The 19,039-nt window shown below is 46.2% G+C and overlaps 1 protein-coding gene across 1 annotated transcript in view; it reads right to left on the reverse strand.

The window, feature by feature from the left end:
* Positions 1–19,039, reverse strand: part of LOC148517819 (RING finger protein 112-like) — an 89,419-nt gene that overhangs the window by 53,198 nt on the left and 17,182 nt on the right. The window contains exons 2-8 of the mRNA XM_088478177.1: positions 5,577–5,858; positions 5,183–5,383; positions 4,115–4,252; positions 3,642–3,746; positions 3,484–3,534; positions 3,223–3,279; positions 3,044–3,130 (exon numbers count right to left, since the gene is read on the reverse strand). Coding sequence (XP_088334303.1) covers positions 3,044–3,130; positions 3,223–3,279; positions 3,484–3,534; positions 3,642–3,746; positions 4,115–4,252; positions 5,183–5,383; positions 5,577–5,858 — 921 coding nt within the window. The remainder of the gene's footprint in view (positions 1–3,043; positions 3,131–3,222; positions 3,280–3,483; positions 3,535–3,641; positions 3,747–4,114; positions 4,253–5,182; positions 5,384–5,576; positions 5,859–19,039) is intronic.

Here is a 19,039-nt window from a genome sequence, read left to right on the forward strand (position 1 = left end):
GATTTCTTTCCCCTCCCCCAAGTATATGGCAGCATAATGGGGGTAAGGTGCAATGTTATAAGATCTCGGATAACAAAAGACTTGTACTGTAAATTCAAAATGACTCATGCAAAGCCGGTGCGGGGCGCTAATATATATATATATATATTTACATAATTATAAGAATTATATAATTATCAGGCATTCATTCATCACCTAAAGTATCAATTCTGAAAAGATGCTCTTTCTGTGGAGTCAGCTTTTCAGAAATGAGACTCTATCCTGCTGCTCTGGTCTTTGCTCGGGTCCAGGGTCCATCATGCCCGGCACTAGTGGGGAGGATACTGACGTGAGTCCAGTGTGTTACAGCCAGGCAATGAGGAGCAGAGACACAGCTGACACTGACACTGTGAGTGTGTGTCTCTGTGCTGTGTGAGTGACTGCTGCTCAGTGAGGGTTGCGCTCTGATTGGCTCTCTGTGCAGTGTGAGTGTGTCTCTGTGCTGTGTGAGTGACTGCTGCTCAGTGAGGGTTGCGCTCTGATTGGCTCTCTGTGCAGTGTGAGTGTGTCTCTGTGCTGTGTGAGTGACTGCTGCTCAGTGAGGGTTGCGCTCTGATTGGCTCTCTGTGCAGTGTGAGTGTGTCTCTGTGCTGTGTGAGTGACTGCTGCTCGGTGAGGGCTGCGCTCTGATTGGCTCTCTGTGCAGTGTGAGTGTGTCTCTGTGCTGTGTGAGTGACTGCTGCTCGGTGAGGGCTGTGGGCCTCATTCAGAGCCGGACGCTCTGACAAGAGCGCTCGCTCTGAATCAGGGCCGTCCTAGCTCAAAATGGAGCAGCCTCCTGGCTGCCCGCATAGCTGTGGGTGACCACCCACAGCTTAAGCGAGCATCCAAAAAGATGGTCTTGACCATCGCGACCATCGGGCTTGCGACGAGACCCTTGTGGTAGGGTCTCGTCTGCCGCAAGCCCGGAGTGCTTTTGGCTCCATCAGAGCCAAAAACACTCCCACTGACATCACTAGTGATGTCAGTGGGGCCGGACCCAGACGGTAGTCGTTCCCATTGGAACGCCTCCGTCTGGGCAGCCACGCCCCCGGCACGCCCACCAAAGGGGGCATGCTGTCACTCACCATCGACAACACGCCCCCTTTGGTGCGAAACCCATAGCGACGGCTTGGCCGTCTTTATTTGGGTCTCGCGCATGCGCATGACGGAGCTCCCTCCGTCGTGCGCATGCACACTTGGGTAACATCGACCCGCTTGCGAGCGCAAAGTGCTCGAGAGTGGGTCTGAAGGCCCTGTGTCCTGTGTGTGAGGAACTTGGCGTCATAATAAATTGTGACAGCTCCAAGTACAGATCATGACTGATTCACACACAGATGAACAAATATTGCACATCAGAATGATCAGTGTAACCTAGCAGAGTAGTTGTGTTGCTTCCACTTGCTGAAATTATATGTACAGTAATAACTAATAAGAAGCACAGTTTGAGTGAGAAAGATGCTTGGTGCAGCCTATCACAAGGGACCTGGCGCACCGACAGGTCACTTCTGGTCACTAAACTCTAAAGCTGCATACACACACAACGATTTTGTTACCAAAGATTTTATGAACGATTTTCTGTCAGATTATCTGTCAGATTTTTTAAAGTGTAATAAACAAATTTTTTGAACTACAAACGGTTTTTGCATATTCCCTTAATGAAAATCATTGAGTTGGTCAGTCTGACTGAACTACAAACTACAAACGTGAACGCGCATGAACGATAATCGTTCATCGTTTTAACTCAGAAAGTGAACGATTGTTTCAACGATTGAACGATAAATGATATCGTTAGCGATAATCATTCAAAAAATCGTTGTGTGTGTATGCACCTTAAGGGTATCCTCCATTTTCTGCCAGGCCTTCCCTGGTAGCGGGCATGCATCTCATATACCCCTTAGTAATTACACTAACACTCTGACAGCTTCAGTCTATATGAAACACATTTCCTGGTGATAGGGAGCTGCTCACAGACAATGCTGGATCCCCCATACTCTTAGGGGTGACCCAACATCAGTAGCGGTGACCTGCGCAGCTGGGGCGGTGAGAAATTATCTGGCACATTCTGAGGTCATTAAATTGAAAGGAAAGAACAGAGGGCCTGATTCAGACCCGCTCGCAATCGCTATGCGCTCGCAAGTGGGTTAATTGTTAGGTAGTGCGTGTGCAAGCCATGGAGTGAGAGGGAAATTCTCTCGCTCTGGGGCTTACTACAAACAGGGCGGCTGTCGATGTTGATCGACAGCTTGCCCCATTTTGTAGGCGGGTAGGGGGGTGGTTACACAAACGGAGGCGTTCCCGAAGGAACGCCTGCCGTTTGTGGGAGGCACCACTGACATCACCAGTGATGTCAGCGGAGAGATTCCTGCTCTGTTAGAGCTGGAAGCTCTCTGGGTCTTGCAACAGACGAGACCCTACCACAAGGGTCTCGTCACAAGCCCCAATGGTCATGATTGTCGCGACCATTGCGACCATACCCAGCCGCTTGCAAAAGCTGTGGGTGGTCACTTTCAGCGTTACTGCCTCACAGCACTGAGGTCATGGGTTCAATTCCCTCTATGGCCTAACAGTGGGGAGTTTGTATATTCTCCCTGTGCTTGTGTGGGTTTCCTCCCACACTCCAAAAATATACTGATAGGTTAATTGGCTCCCCACAAAATTGACCATAGTGTGTATGTGTGTGAGCATGTGGTAGGGAATATAGAGTGCAAGCTCCACTGGGGCAGGGACAGATGTGAATGGTAAGATATTCTCTGTAAAGCGCTGCGGAATATGTGTGCGCTATATAAATAACTGGTAATAAATAATAATAAATAATAAATAACATTTATACAGATATTATTACAGTAAGTGCCATTGTGAATATATAATGGATGCTGATCATGGATTGTAAGAATGGAAGTACAGCTCTGTCTGTCTGTTACCAAACCATAAAGATTTGTTACTGTGTTTATCCATTATTGAAGAGTGTGCCATCTCTATGTTAATTAATGAATAATAATAATTATAACAGTAATAATAATACCTCCTTCTCATGCTTTATATAGGTCCGACCAGCTTCTCTACCGCAGTTATTTGGATTATACCAGTCTCGTATCAGGATATCCAGGTGCTGTAACAGAGAACATCAGAGGAACAGTTTTATCACTAGCTGGTGACTTCCTGAGAAGTAATATGTATGCAGAGTAAGTAATAGTTTGTTACCTGTAGATGTTGCAGGGAATAGGACTCTCCTACCACCTCAGCGACGTGGAGATACATCTGGTATGTCAGTAACAAAAATAGGTGATGTCATTACAAAACAGTTTGGGCAATTAACAGATAATATGCCTTTATATTACAATAATTTTTGTGGAAGTTTGATCTCTACTTGCACATATGCTCTCCTACTGTACATTAGTATAGTTATATATCATTGTCCTAGAGACAAGTTCCAGACATTAGAGATCATAGAGAACATCTTACCTCAAGATAGTCCAGCTCTGTAGTTTTCAAGCTTTGATTAACATTGAAAATCTGGGAATTAGAAATAGATTGTAGATATTGTGGTAAATAGTATAAAGACGCCTCTTAGAGACCATATAACGTTCCCTATAAAGTGACATAAAGTGCTGAGCTAGTACCAGGTATGAGCTGAGGAGCATGGACAGAGCGGACAGCTTGATGCTAGTTTCCCGGTCACTCTGTATATCCAGCGACCCCTCTGTGTCCAGGACAAACACGGCCATCTGCGTAGGGAGGACGACAGGAGGACACGGACTGAGTCATATACTCAACAGATGTTCTATTTATACAGCATCATGTAGTAAATACTGTAGATATGATTCATTGTGTGTGTGTAACATTCAGTTCATGGAAGTCAGAGATGAGGTATTGTATTATAATTCCAACCATACAAATGTTTCTACAATGCTTTAATTGATATACAAATGTTTTACTCAATGAACTCTGTATGTAGTCAGATGAGCAGAATGTTTTCTCTTTGTGCCCTTTTATGTGCAGTTCTCATTTAATATGTCGATATAAACATACAAGTCAAGGAGGCACAACTGATATACAGTATGAAAAAACAACTAGAACAATGACACAATCTCACCATGTCCCCGTTCCTCTGCAAGATAAAGGGTCTGTTCCACATCCATATCCCCTTAGTCAGACCGCTCGTCCCAGTTGACCATTTAAACCCTGTGAGGGGATCATTAAGTTTCCCCAGGCTGACTGGCTGACTGCTCTCCTACAGGGGATAACACAGAAATTCATTTATTTACTTGATTTGCAATGATCAATAATGCTGGGCATATGATGCCTCCATATAAAGGGCAATGAGACACAGCAAATGGCATAGGTATAAAGATAAAGTAGGACTTTTAGAAGGTAAGAAAAACCTCAGAGAATGGACAAACTACAGACAATGAACCAAACACCAATCTCTATCTCTCCAAAGGCCATCTTCAATGCCCTGCAGGCCAGATTACAAAGCTACAAACATTATGCATAAACCTCTGATGAAGTTGGTAGTACCAATGAAATGCTTAAGGCATTGAGATACCCACTTGAACCTGTTTGAATCCTGTTTTACTGATTGTTATCACCACAGTACTAACACCTGACCCAGCACCAGCTTATGATATATATGTAGAGCTCCCAGGCTCGTCATCAGGACCTACCTGGACTATTTGTAACTCCGGTGGACTCTCCATTTAAGAGGCCATAAAGACCCATCAATTTATTTTACAGCATATGGACTAGGGGTTCTTCATCTACTGTTGAAAATTACTAGCAACTGTAGTTTCCATGGTGATACATTGGTATTTACCTAGAAATTTGAAGTAGATTGGCTCTTTGAATATGTGTCATTTATTATTCTTGTATGCTCATGTTATTATTTAATATGTGGTAATTCTCTTTTATTAATAAATGTATACATGTTATTATTTACACACAGTAGTTCTAGTAATAGTAATTTTGTATATGCACTAGTCAGCACAATTTACGATGCACTGTAAATTTGTTTAGATTCATGTTGCTCCTACACAGGGGACTATCCTGCCAGTGACAGCTGCTGTCTATATAACATTCATTTAATTTCTCCAATTCGCCAGCAGGAATTTCCTTTTGGAATTTTTTTTATTAACACTGTATCCAATTTGTGTCCATTCCTCACCAGGCTGTGAAGGGATCTCATAATATAATTCATCAGAGTGGATTTGCCCCGTCGCTTCTCCCCAGTCACACAGATGAGGCACAGGGGGTAACCTGCAATCTCTCTGTCCAGGAAATATCTCTGTACGGCGGATTCATCTAACTTCAGTCGGTTCTTATCCTCTGGATCAGTATAAACCAGCTGAACAGCAGACGCAGGAGCCTGAAAATAAAAGACCAATAAAACATTCCCTGTGTTTATTAGTGTATGGAGTTTCCTACTGTGCAGAAATCTGTTCATTAACTAAGACTTTCTTTATCCCATCTCTACCAGCAAAACAACCATTAATTCAAATTATTTATTCAACTGAATCCATCCCTATATTTTATTATATATCTACATCATTCTCTAATACCATCTTTTCCTGTTTGTCCAGTTCTTCTATGGCAAGCTGGACCTTTGTAACCAGATGTTGGAGCCTATAGGCCGGTATGAGCTGGTCTTTGGGACAGATCCTCCGGCACTCTGGACAGCGGTATCCTTGTAGCTGCGCGGTGGCCCAGTAGAAGGCGATGCAGGCTCTGCAGAAGGTGTGTCCACAGGTGATAGAGACTGGGTCGGTGAGCTCCTGAAGACACACAGAACATGTAATATCCTCCTCTAGCTTGGAGAACCCATCAGCACTTCCATGACAGCCCTAATGCAGATATATTCAGGAATATGTGTAATTATACAAGTGAAGCTGCATAAATCAGAACAATCTTCTAACATTATAGGGATCTATTCATCATCACTTAATTTATACAAAACATTTTCACCTACTTTTGTAAGAATGAAGTGTCAGGGCTATACATTATAAAGGTAGTGCAGAAGATAACATAGATATCTCCTGCTTACCTGTCAGCACTATTACACCGGTCTCCACACATCACAATACTGCACTATTACACCGATCTCCACACATCACTATACTGCACTATTACACCGGTCTCCACACATCACTATACTGCACTATTACACCGATCTCCACACATCACTATACTGCACTATTACACCGGTCTCCACACATCACTATACTGCACTATTACACCGGTCTCCACACATTACTATACTGCACAATTACACCGGTCTCCACACATCACTATACTGCACTATTGCACCGGTCTCCACACATCACTATACTGCACAATTACACCAGTCTCCACACATCACTATACTGCACTATTACACCGGTCTCCACACATCACTATACTGCACTATTACACCGGTCTCCACACATCCCTATACTGCACTATTACACCGGTCTCCACACATCACTATACTGCACTATTACACCGGTCTCCACACATGACTATACTGCACTATTACACCGGTCTCCACACATCACTATAGTGCACTATTACACCGGTCTCCACACATCACTATACTGCACTATTACACCGATCTCCACACATCACTATACTATACTATTACTCCGGTCTCCACACATCACCATACTGCACTATTACACCGGTCTCCACACATTACTATACTGCACAATTACACCGGTCTCCACACATCACTATACTGCACTATTGCACCGGTCTCCACACATCACTATACTGCACAATTACACCAGTCTCCACACATCACTATACTGCACTATTACACCGGTCTCCACACATCACTATACTGCACTATTACACCGGTCTCCACACATCCCTATACTGCACTATTACACCGGTCTCCACACATCACTATACTGCACTATTACACCGGTCTCCACACATGACTATACTGCACTATTACACCAGTCACCACACATCACTATAGTGCACTATTACACCGGTCTCCACACATCACTATACTGCACTATTACACCGATCTCCACACATCACTATACTATACTATTACTCCGGTCTCCACACATCACCATACTGCACTATTACACCGGTCACCACACATCACTATACTGCACTATTACACTGGTCTCCACACATCACTATACTGCACTATTACACCAGTCTCCACACATCACTATACTGCACTAATACACAGGTCTCCACACATCACTATACTGCACTATTACACCAGTCACCACACATTACTATACTGCACTATTACACCAGTCTCCACACATCACTATACTACACTATTACACCGTTCTCCATACATCACTATACTGCATAGAGTGAGCATCTCAGATAAGGGCAGAATTTCCCTCCTCACTATCACAGGGACTGATCCAGAGATTTACCCAATTCCGATATTTTCACAGATTGAGCAATTATTATTATTTGTGGGAGGTAAGGAGAGGGTGGTGGCTAGACAAACACAGTAGTGTCTGAGCTGCTGTTACATGTGCGTGCACATATTAGCCATTGTGATCTCCTTAGCAGCATGCTTATCAGCAGAGATGTTGCAGTTGGGGCTGGTCAGACTTGCTCAGAAGCTGCGTGGCTGCCTGATCTGTGTCATTCCTGATGTTTACGCTGGTGTACATCATCAGATGGATATGAGATGGCAGCAGTGGGCGTTCCTATGCTCGGGAAATCATTTGCAACATTAGCATATATTCGCAAATACGTTCTGTAAGAAATCGCAACTGCAATTACATTAGTAACTATCCCTCAATCAGCCCCTATAATCAAGTTGGGTCTGAGACATGTGACTTCACACCTAGGGGTAAATTTACTAAGATGGGAGTTCTATTTAAGAAGTGATGTTGCCCATAGCAACCGATCAGATTCTGCTTCTCATTTATGTAGCACCTTCTAGAAGACAACACACTGAAAAGGTTATAGAAGGATTTCTGAATGCTTTCTTCCTTACCTACCCCCTATCAGCCAGACAGTAATACATAGAGAATACTCATCACCATAGTAATTCTCCCCAGGAGTAGGCTCCAACAATAATCACCCGAGAGCTAGAAATCTGTGATAAATTAAGTCAGTAATCCTATTAGCGCCTATGTGGGCTAGATTGGGATGTAAAACCAGCCTGGTAAATTTCTGAAGCATTCCTTAATGGGGTTGGGGGGTTGGGTTGCTTAACTTCTGTGGAGGGGATGGGATCTGATGGCATACCTAGATGGGTCTAATGGTGTATAAAGGGTATGTGGAAGAGTGTGATGGTATATAAGAACATGTTATAAATAGAGGAAGGAGAGGGGGCGCCAAGCTGAGACTTTGCCCCGGGTGACAGGAGCTTAGCTTTACCCCAGGGTTTAAAGTAGGGGTGTGCACCGGCCACTTTTCGTGTTTTGTGTTTTGGTTTTGGATCTGGATCTTTCTTCGTGTTTTGGATCTGGATTGGTTTTGCCAAAACCACCCTTCCGTGTTTTGGGTTCTGGGTTTTGTGTTTTGGATCTGTATTTTTTTGAAAAAAAGCATAAAAACAGCTAAAATCACAGAATTTGTAGGTTTTTCTGCTCCTATCCTATTATTAACCTCAATAACCTTAATTTCCACTCATTTCCAGTCTATTCTGAACACCTCACACCTCACAATAGTGTTTTTATGTCCAAAAGGTTGCACCGAGGTAGCTGGATGACTATGCTAAGCGACACGAGTGGGCGGCACAAACACGTGACCCATCTAGGCGTGATACTGCAGTGGCAGACAGGATGGCAGTTTGAAAAACTAGGCCCCAAACTGTACATAATGCAAAGATAAAAAAGAGGTGCAAGATGGAATTGTCCTTGGGCCCTCCCACCCACCCTTATGTTGTATAAACAGGACATGCACACTTTAACAAACCAATCATTTCAGCGCCAGGGTCTGCCACACAACTGTGGCTGAAATGATTGGTTCATTTGGGCCCCCACAAAACAAGCTGGCAATTAATGTGTCCCTGCACAAACTGGCTCTACGGAGGCAAGATGTCATCCTCATCCTCCTCATCCACCGATTCCTCACCCTCTTCAGTGTGTACATCCTCATCCTCACAAAGTATTAACTCGTCCCAACTTGAATCCACCACCACAGGTCCCTCTGTACGTTCTGGAGGCTGGTCTCCCTGGAAGAGCTGATAATTCATTTTGATGAACATCATCTTCTCCACATTCTGTGGAAGCAACCTCCTACGCCTTTCGCTGACAAGGTTCCCGGCTGCACTAAACACTCTTTCGGAGTACACACTGGAGGGGGGGCAACACAGGTAAAATAGAGCCAGTTTGTACAGGGGCCTCCAAATTGCCTCTTTTTCCTGCCAGTACAGGTATGGACTGTCTGACATGCCTACTTGGATGCTTTCACCGATGTAATCCTCCACCATTCTGTCAATGGTGACAGTATCATATGCAGTGACAGTAGACATGTCAGAAATTGTTGCCAGGTCCTTCAGTCCGGACCAGATGTCCAAACTTGGTCCTGCCTGCCCTGCATCACCGCCAGCGGGTTGCTTAGGAAACCTAAGTTTTTTCCTGCCAGCCCCAGTTGCGGGAGAAAATGAAGAAGGAGCTGTTGACGTGTCACGTTCCGCTTCAGCTGACAGTGTGTTCACCAGCAGGTCTTTGCACCTCTGCAGGCTTGTGTTGGCCGGAAAGAGAGACACCACATAGGCTTTAAACCTAGGTTCGAGCACGGTGGCCAAAATGTAGTGGTCTGATTTCAACAGATTGACCACCCTGGAATCCTTGCAAAGCGAATGAAGGGCTTCATCCACAAGTCCCACATGCCGAGCGGAATCGCTCCGTCTTAGCTCCTCCTTCACTTTCTCCAGCTGCTTCTGCAAAAGCCTGATGAGGGGAATGACCTGACTCAAGCTGGCAGTGTCTGAATTGACTTCACGTGTGGCAAGTTCGAAGGACTGGAGAACCTTGCACAACACGGAAATCATTCTCCACTGCGCTTGAGTCAGGTGCATACCCCCTCCTTTGCCTATGTCATAGGTGGATGTATAGGCTTGTATGGCCTTTTGCTGCTCCTCCATCCTCTGAAGCATATAGAGGGTTGAGTTCCACCGCGTCACAACATCTTGCTTCAGGTGATGGCAGGGCAGGTTCACGAGTGTTTGCTGGTGCTCCAGTCTTCGGCATGCAGTCGCTGAATGGCGAAAGTGGGCAGAAATTTTTCGGGCCACCCAAAGCGTCTCCTGCACGCCCCTGTCGCTTTTCAGAAAATTCTGCACCACCAAGTTTATTGTGTGAGCAAAACATGGGACGTGCTGGAATTTGCCCAGATGTAATGCCCGCACAATATTGGTGGCGTTGTCAGATATCATAAATCCCCAGGAGAGTCTAAGTGGGGTAAGCCACTGGGCGATGATTTCCCTCAGTTTCTCTAAGAGGTTGTCGGCGGTGTGCCTCTTACTGAAACTGGTGATACACAGCGTAGCCTGCCTTGTAACGAGCTGGCGTTTCTGAGATGCTGCTACTGGTGACGCTGCTGCTGTTGCTGCGTAAGGTGATATATCTACCCAGTGGGCTGTCACAGTCATATAGTCCTTAGTCTGCCCTGTTCCACTTGTCCACATGACCGTGGTTAAGTGGACATTGTGTACAACGGCATTTTTCAGGACACTGAGGACACTTTTTCTGACGTTTCTGTACAGGCTCGGTATCGCCTGCCTAGTGAAGTGGAATCTAGACGGGATTTGGAACCGGGGACACACTACCTCCATCAATTGTCTAAATCCCACTGCACTAATGGCGGATACCGGACGCACGTCTAACACCAACATAGCAGTCAAGGCCTCAGCTATACGTTTTGCTTCAGGGTGACTGCTGTCGTACTTCATCCTCCTCGCTAAGGACTGTTGGAGGGTCAATTGTTTAGTAAAAGTAGTGGTGTTCCTACTTCCTCTCTGGGATGATGAACGACTCCCAGCAGCAGCAACAGCAGCAGCGGCAGCAGTAGGCGTAGCAATGCAGGATCCTCCGGAGGAATCCCAGATAGGAGAGTCAGTCATGCCAGTGACATGGCCTGCTTGACTACTTCCGATCCTGACTAAGGAGGAAATTGACGAGGAGGGAGTTGACGGTGTGGTTTGCAGGCGCTTGGATACAACAGGACAATGGGATTTATTTGTCCCTGGACTGCTTACGGTCTTAGCCAAAGTTTCTGAACTTGACAGTAACTTTTTATGAACGTGCTGCAGGTGCCGTATAAGGGAGGATGTTCCTAGGTGGTTGACATCCCTACCCCTACTTATTTCACCTTTACATATGGTACATATGGCAAGACAGTTGTTGTCCGGATTTGGATAGAAATATTGCCAGACCAAAGAGGTGGAATGTTTGGTCTTCTGCCCAGGCATGACCGTGATGGGCTTTTTCATCCCACGGACAACAACTGTCTCCCCCGGAGCCTGATTTAAACAAACCACATCACCATCAGAATCCTCCTCGCCAACTTCCTCCTCAGCGCCAGCTACACCAGTATCCTCATCCTGTTGTACTTCAACAGTGACATCTTCAATTTGCATATCAGCAAGTGGACTGTGGGTGCTCCTTTCAGCACTTGCAGGGGGCGTGCAAATGGTGGAAAGAGCCACCTCTTCCCGTCCAGTGCTGGGAAGGTCAGGCATCGCAACCACCACCACACTTGGACTCTCCTTGGGGATTTGTGATATCTTCTTAGAAACCACAGTTCTTCGCTGTGCTTTTGCCAGCTTAACTCTTTTGATTTTTTTAGTGGGAGGAGGGCTTCCATCGTCATGTGAAGCTGAACCACTAGTCATGAACATACTAGGGATCGACCTTAGCCGTTCCTTGCCACTCCGTGTCGTAAATGGCATATTGGCAAGTTTATGTTTCTCTTCAGCTGATTTAAATGTTTTTTTCAAGGTCATTTTCCTGAACTTTGTCATTTGGGATTGTATGTGCCCTCTATTATGACATTGGGCATCGGCCTTGGCAGACGATGTTGATGGCATGTTATCGTCTATGTCTTGACTAGTGGCAGCAGCTTCAGCACTAGGAGGAAGTGGTTCTTGATCTTTCTCTATTTTATTTTTATCAGAGAAAGTTTGGTCCTCCATTTATGTTATATCGATTTGATATATACGTGCGGCTAAACACAGAAAATATTTCTTTATTTTTGCTGGAGAGTACTGCACTTTGTGGGTTACACCAGCCTTTAAGAAATGAGCAAGCCGGCTCTTTACTTATGGGACACAGGCGCACGCTTGGCGCTGCTCCTTTGTTGATGCACGTGCGGCTACTGCACACACAATTCACAAACACAGAAAATAATTTTTTTTTTGGTTTGGACTGGAGTGTACTTTCGGGGGTTACAGCACCCTTTAACAGTCAAGCAAGCCGGCCCTTTACTTATGACACAGGCGCACGCTTGGCACTAATTTGTTGATGCACGTGCGGCTACTGCGCACACAATTCACAAACACAGAAAATAATTTTTTTTTTGGTTTGGACTGGAGTGTACTTTCGGGGGTTACAGCACCCTTTAACGGTCAAGCCAGCCGGCCCTTTACTTATGACACAGGCGCACGCTTGGCACTACTTTGTTGATGCACGTGCGGCTACTGCGCACACAATTCACAAACACAGAAAATATATTATTTTTTTAGCTCTAGGGGGGAGCACCCCTGATGGACAGAGCACCCCCTGGACAACACTACAGCACCCCTTTAGGACTGGGACACTGCACAGGACTTTGGAGTGGACACAGCCCCTATGGAGAACTGACTGCACAACACAGTCCAGCCAGCCCCTATGGACTTTGAAGTAGTGGATACAGCCCCTATTAACAACAGCAGCACAGCACAACACAGCCAGCCCCTATGGACTTTGAAGTAGTGGACAACAGCAGCACTACACTACACTACACTACACAGCCCTAACTCCCACCCTCCCTCTTCACTGTCCACAGCCGAGTGAGAAAATGGCGCTGACGCGGGTACCTTATGTAGGATCCAAAACCTGCTAGACTCGGAAGGCGGGATGATGACGTTTTGCCTCGATTTCAGATCCGAGTCAGGCGGGAAAAGTCGAGCCTGACTCGGATCGGACTCGGATCGGGGGGGCTCGGGGGGGTTCGGATTTCAGAAATCCGAACCCGCTCACCCCTAGTTTAAAGCCACTGATTATAAGGAGGAAGTGTTGATGGTGTAGGTAAGCAAAGGAAGCGTACATGAGGGAAGAGGGCCCTGCTTGTGAGAGCTTACATTCTGTAGGGAAAGGGATTTTTTTAAGCAGAGGTGACAAAAATTTGCTGGGACAAAAATGATGTGTAAGGAGGGTAATAAATGATTATTCATCACTAAGGCCAATGCCTCCTCCAATGTGTGGGGCACACACCGCTTTGTGGTCAGCATTGTAATTACCCACCCCTCCAAGTTACTTACTCACAATGACACCATCACTCAGTGTGACTCTGTCCCTCTCACCCTCCATAGTCTACATCACTGTTATTTTGCCTCCTGTTATAAGTAGCATAATGCTAGTATGAGAGGCTACGAGTCTAAGTGCAGGTGAGTGAGTGAATATAAACTAAAGTAACCAAACATTCCGTGTGTCTTGTGCTTTCTTTATTATTTTTTCCACAGCGGGGATACCAGTGCCAGCAGCCTACTGGCACTTGTAGTTCTACAAACTGACATGGGGCAGGTTGGCTGGGACTTATAGTCCCACTGTGAAAAGCAATGTTAACACTTAATTAATACTATTACCTCTGCACCCACCAGCCAGGAAGGCAGGAAAGAGCTGGATGATCCTCGAGATGAAGGATCCCATGTTTATGGGGGATGCCCACTTTCCAAGGATTTCCAGCCCTGGGCCAAACAGTTTGGGGCTGGAAAATGTTTAGGCAGTGGTACCCCACTCTGTCTGTCCTCCTGCTATGGCATTACCACCCTGGCTGGTTCAACCCAATGCTGGTTAGAGGAAAATAGAGGGAACCCCATGCCGGTCATGTGTCACCCCCCCTCCGATTCTCCTCTACCAGACTGGGCTTAGAGGTCCAGGGCTGGTTATGCTTTTGGGAGAGTATCCACACCATGTTTTTTACAAATAAACCTTTTATTATAGTATAGCTCACAAAAGCCTGCATAGATCTTACTGATCTGTACAGTGCTTCTGCTAAGCAAACACCTCACAGGAAAGTATTTTGTTTTCAATCCAAATATGACAGAACACAATATGATTGCATCCACCATGAAGAAACATAATACAGTTAAACATTATTCTTAGTAAATTAGAGAGTTTGCTTTCAACAAATTCACTCGTGACACCCGGCATATTTTCTACTCGGCCAGAGACGATTCTTAGTAAAATTACCTCTCCGTATACTCCCTGTATCTCAAATAACTGATCTGTGTCCTCTCATTCACATATTACAAGACACTCTATACTGTACTCCCTGTATCTCTAATAACTGATCTGTGTCCTCTCTCTCACATATAACAAGACACTCTATATACTCCATGTATCTCTAATAACTGATCTGTGTCCTCTTACTCTCTAAAATATAACAAGACAATCTATATACTGTACTCCCTGTATCTCTAATAACTGATGTGGGTCCTCTCATTCACATATTACAAGACACTCTATATACTGTACTCCCTGTATCTCTAATAACTGATCTGTGTCCTCTCACTCACATATAACAAGACACTCTATATTAGGGGTGAGCGGGTTCGGATTTCTGAAATCCGAACCCCCCCGAGCCCCCCCGATCCGAGTCCAATCCGAGTCAGGCTCGACTTTACCCGCCTCACTCGGATCTGAAATCGAGGCAAAACGTCATCATCCCGCCTTCCGAGTCTCGCGGGTTTTGGATCCTATATAAGGTACCCGCGTCGGCGCCATTTTCTCACTCGGCTGTGGACAGTGAAGAGGGAGGGTGGGAGTTAGGGCTGTGTAGTGTAGTGTAGTGTAGTGCTGCTGTTGTCCACTACTTCAAAGTCCATAGGGGCTGGCTGTGTTGTGCTGTGCTGCTGTTGTTAATAGGGGCTGTGTCCACTACTTCAAAGTCCATAGGGGCTGGCTGGACTGTGTTGTGCAGTCAGTTCTCCATAGGGGCTGTGTCCACTCCAAAGTCCTGTGCAGTGTCCCAGTCCTAAAGGGGTGCTGTAGTGTTGTCCAGGGGGTGCTCTGTCCATCAGGGGTGCTCCCCCAAAGTGCTAAAAAAATAATATATTTTCTGTGTTTGTGAATTGTGTGCGCAGTAGCCGCACGTGCATCAACAATGTAGTGCCAAGCGTGCGCCTGTGTCATAAGTAAAGGGCCGGCTGGCTTGACTGTTAAGGGTGCTGTAACCCCCGAAAGTACACTCCAGTCCAAACCAAAAAAAAAATTATTTTCTGTGTTTGTGAATTGTGTGCGCAGCAGCCGCACGTGCATCAACAAAGTAGTGCCAAGCGTGCGCCTGTGTCATAAGTAAAGGGCCGGCTGGCTTGACCGTTAAGGGTGCTGTAACCCCCGAAAGTATACTCCAGTCCAAGCCCAAAAAAAAATTATTTTCTGTGTTTGTGAATTGTGTGCGCAGTAGCCGCACGTGCATCAACAAAGTAGTGCCAAGAGTGCGCCTGTGTCATAAGTAAAGGGCCGGCTGGCTTGACCGTTAAAGGGTGCTGTAACCCCCAAAGTACACTCCAGTCCAAACCAAAAAAAAAATTATTTTCTGTGTTTGTGAATTGTGTGCGCAGTAGCCGCACGTGCATCAACAAAGTAGTGCCAAGCGTGCGCCTGTGTCATAAGTAAAGGGCCGGCTGGCTTGACCGTTAAAGGGTGCTGTAACCCCCGAAAGTACACTCCAGTCCAAACCAAAAAAAAATTATTTTCTGTGTTTGTGAATTGTCTGCGCAGTAGCCGCACGTGCTTCAACAAAGTAGTGCCAAGCGTGCGCCAGTGTCATAAGTAAAGGGCCAGCTGGCTTGACCGTTAAAGGGTGCTGTAACCCCCAAAGTACACTCCTGTCCAAACCAAAAAAAAAATTATTTTCTGTGTTTGTGAATTGTGTGCGCAGTAGCCGCACATGCATCAACAAAGTAGTGCCAAGCGTGCGCCTGTGTCATAAGTAAAGGGCCGGCTGGCTTGACCGTTAAGGGTGCTGTAACCCCCGAAAGTACACTCCAGTCCAAACCAAAAAAAAAATTATTTTCTGTGTTTGTGAATTGTGTGCGCAGTAGCCGCACATGCATCAACAAAGTAGTGCCAAGCGTGCGCCTGTGTCATAAGTAAAGGGCCGGCTGGCTTGACCGTTAAGGGTGCTGTAACCCCCGAAAGTACACTCCAGTCCAAACCAAAAAAAAAATTATTTTCTGTGTTTAGCCGCACGTATATATCAAATCGATATAACATAAATGGAGGACCGAACTTTCTCCGATAAAAATAAAATAGAGAAAGATCAAGAACCACTTCCTTCTAGTGCTGAAGCTGCTGCCACTAGTCAGGACATAGACGATTACATGCCATCAACGTCGTCTGCCAAGGCCCGTGCCCAATGTCATAGTAGAGGGCACATACAATCCCAAATGGCAAAGTTCAGGAAAATGACCTTGAAAAAGACATTTAAATCAGCTGAAGAGAAACGTAAACTTGCCAATATGCCATTTACGACACGGAGTGGCAAGGAACGGCTAAGGTCGATCCCTAGTATGTTCATGACTAGTGGTTCAGCTTCACATGACAATGGAAGCCCTCCTCCCACTAAAAAAATCAAAAGAGTTAAGCTGGCAAAAGCACAGCGAAGAACTGTGCTTTCTAAGAAGATATCACAAATCCCCAAGGAGAGTCCAAGTGTGGTGGTGGTTGCGATGCCTGACCTTCCCAACACTGGACGGGAAGAGGTGGCTCTTTCCACCATTTGCACGCCCCCTGCAAGTGCTGAAAGGAGCACCCACAGTCCACTTGCTGATATGCAAATTGAAGATGTCACTGTTGAAGTACAACAGGATGAGGATACTGGTGTAGCTGGCGCTGAGGAGGAAGATGGCGAGGAGGATTCTGATGGTGATGTGGTTTGTTTAAATCAGGCTCCGGGGGAGACAGTTGTTGTCCGTGGGATGAAAAAGCCCATCACGGTCATGCCTGGGCAGAAGACCAAACATTCCACCTCTTTGGTCTGGCAATATTTCTATCCAAATCCGGACAACAACTGTCTTGCCATATGTACCATATGTAAAGGTGAAATAAGTAGGGGTAGGGACGTCAACCACCTAGGAACATCCTCCCTTATACGGCACCTGCAGCACGTTCATAAAAAGTTACTGTCAAGTTCAGAAACTTTGGCTAAGACCGTAAGCAGTCCAGGGACACCTAAATCCCGTTGTCCTGTTGTATCCAAGCGCCTGCAAACCACACCATCAACTCCCTCCTCGTCAATTTCCTCCTTAGTCAGGATCGGAAGTAGTCCTGCAGGCCATGTCACTGGCATGACTGACTCTCCTATCCGGGATTCCTCCGGAGGATCCTGCATTGCTACGCCTACTGCTGCCGCTGCTGCTGTTGCTGCTGCTGGGAGTCATTCATCATCCCAGAGAGGAAGTAGGAACACCACTACTTTTACTAAACAATTGACCCTCCAACAGTCCTTAGCGAGGAGGATGAAGTACGACAGCAGTCATCCTGAAGCAAAACGTATAGCTGAGGCCTTGACTACTATGATGGTGTTAGACGTGCGTCCGGTATCCGCCATTAGTGCAGTGGGATTTAGACAATTGATGGAGGTAGTGTGTCCCCGGTTCCAAATCCCGTCTAGATTCCACTTCACAAGGCAGGCGATACCGAGACTGTACAGAAACGTCAGAAAAAGTGTCCTCAGTGTCCTGAAAAATGCCGTTGTACACAATGTCCACTTAACCACGGACATGTGGACAAGTGGAACAGGGCAGACTAAGGACTATATGACTGTGACAGCCCACTGGGTAGATGTATCACCTTACGCAGCAACAGCAGCAGCGTCACCAGTAGCAGCATCTCAGAAACGCCAGCTCGTTACAAGGCAGGCTACGCTGTGTATCACCGGTTTCAGTAAGAGGCACACCGCCGACAACCTCTTAGAGAAACTGAGGGAAATCATCGCCCAGTGGCTTACCCCACTTAGACTCTCCTGGGGATTTGTGATATCTGACAACGCCACCAATATTGTGCGGGCATTACATCTGGGCAAATTCCAGCACGTCCCATGTTTTGCTCACACAATAAACTTGGTGGTGCAGAATTTTCTGAAAAGCGACAGGGGCGTGCAGGAGACGCTTTGGGTGGCCCAAAAAATTTCTGCCCACTTTCGCCATTCAGCGACTGCGTGACGAAGACTGGAGCACCAGCAAACACTCTTGAACCTGCCCCGCCATCACCTGAAGCAAGAGGTTGTGACGCGGTGGAACTCAACCCTCTATATGCTTCAGAGGATGGAGGAGCAGCAAAAGGCCATACAAGCCTATACATCCACCTATGACATAGGCAAAGGAGGGGGTATGCACCTGACTCAAGCGCAGTGGAGAATGATTTCCGTGTTGTGCAAGGTTCTCCAGCCCTTCGAACTTGCTACACGTGAAGTCAGTTCAGACACAGCCAGCTTGAGTCAGGTCATTCCCCTCATCAGGCTTTTGCAGAAGCAGCTGGAGAAAGTGAAGGAGGAGCTAAGATGGAGCGATTCCGCTCGGCATGTGGGACTTGTGGATGAAGCCCTTCATTCGCTTTGCCAGGATTCCAGGGTGGTCAATCTGTTGAAATCAGACCACTACATTTTGGCCACCATGCTTGATCCTAGGTTTAAAGCCTATGTGGTGTCTCTCTTTCCGGCCGACACAAGCCTGCAGAGGTGCAAAGACCTGCTGGTGAACACACTGTCAGCTGAAGCGGAACGTGACACGTCAACGGCTCCTTCTTCATTTTCTCCCGCAACTGGGGCTGCCAGGAAAAAACTTAGGTATCCTAAGCAACCCACTGGCGGTGATGCAGGGCAGGCAGGACCAAGTTTGGACATCTGG

Source organism: Taudactylus pleione, unplaced genomic scaffold, assembly GCF_031769625.1.
Source record: "Taudactylus pleione unplaced genomic scaffold, aTauple2 ptg000209l, whole genome shotgun sequence".
NCBI lineage: Eukaryota > Metazoa > Chordata > Amphibia > Anura > Myobatrachidae > Taudactylus > Taudactylus pleione.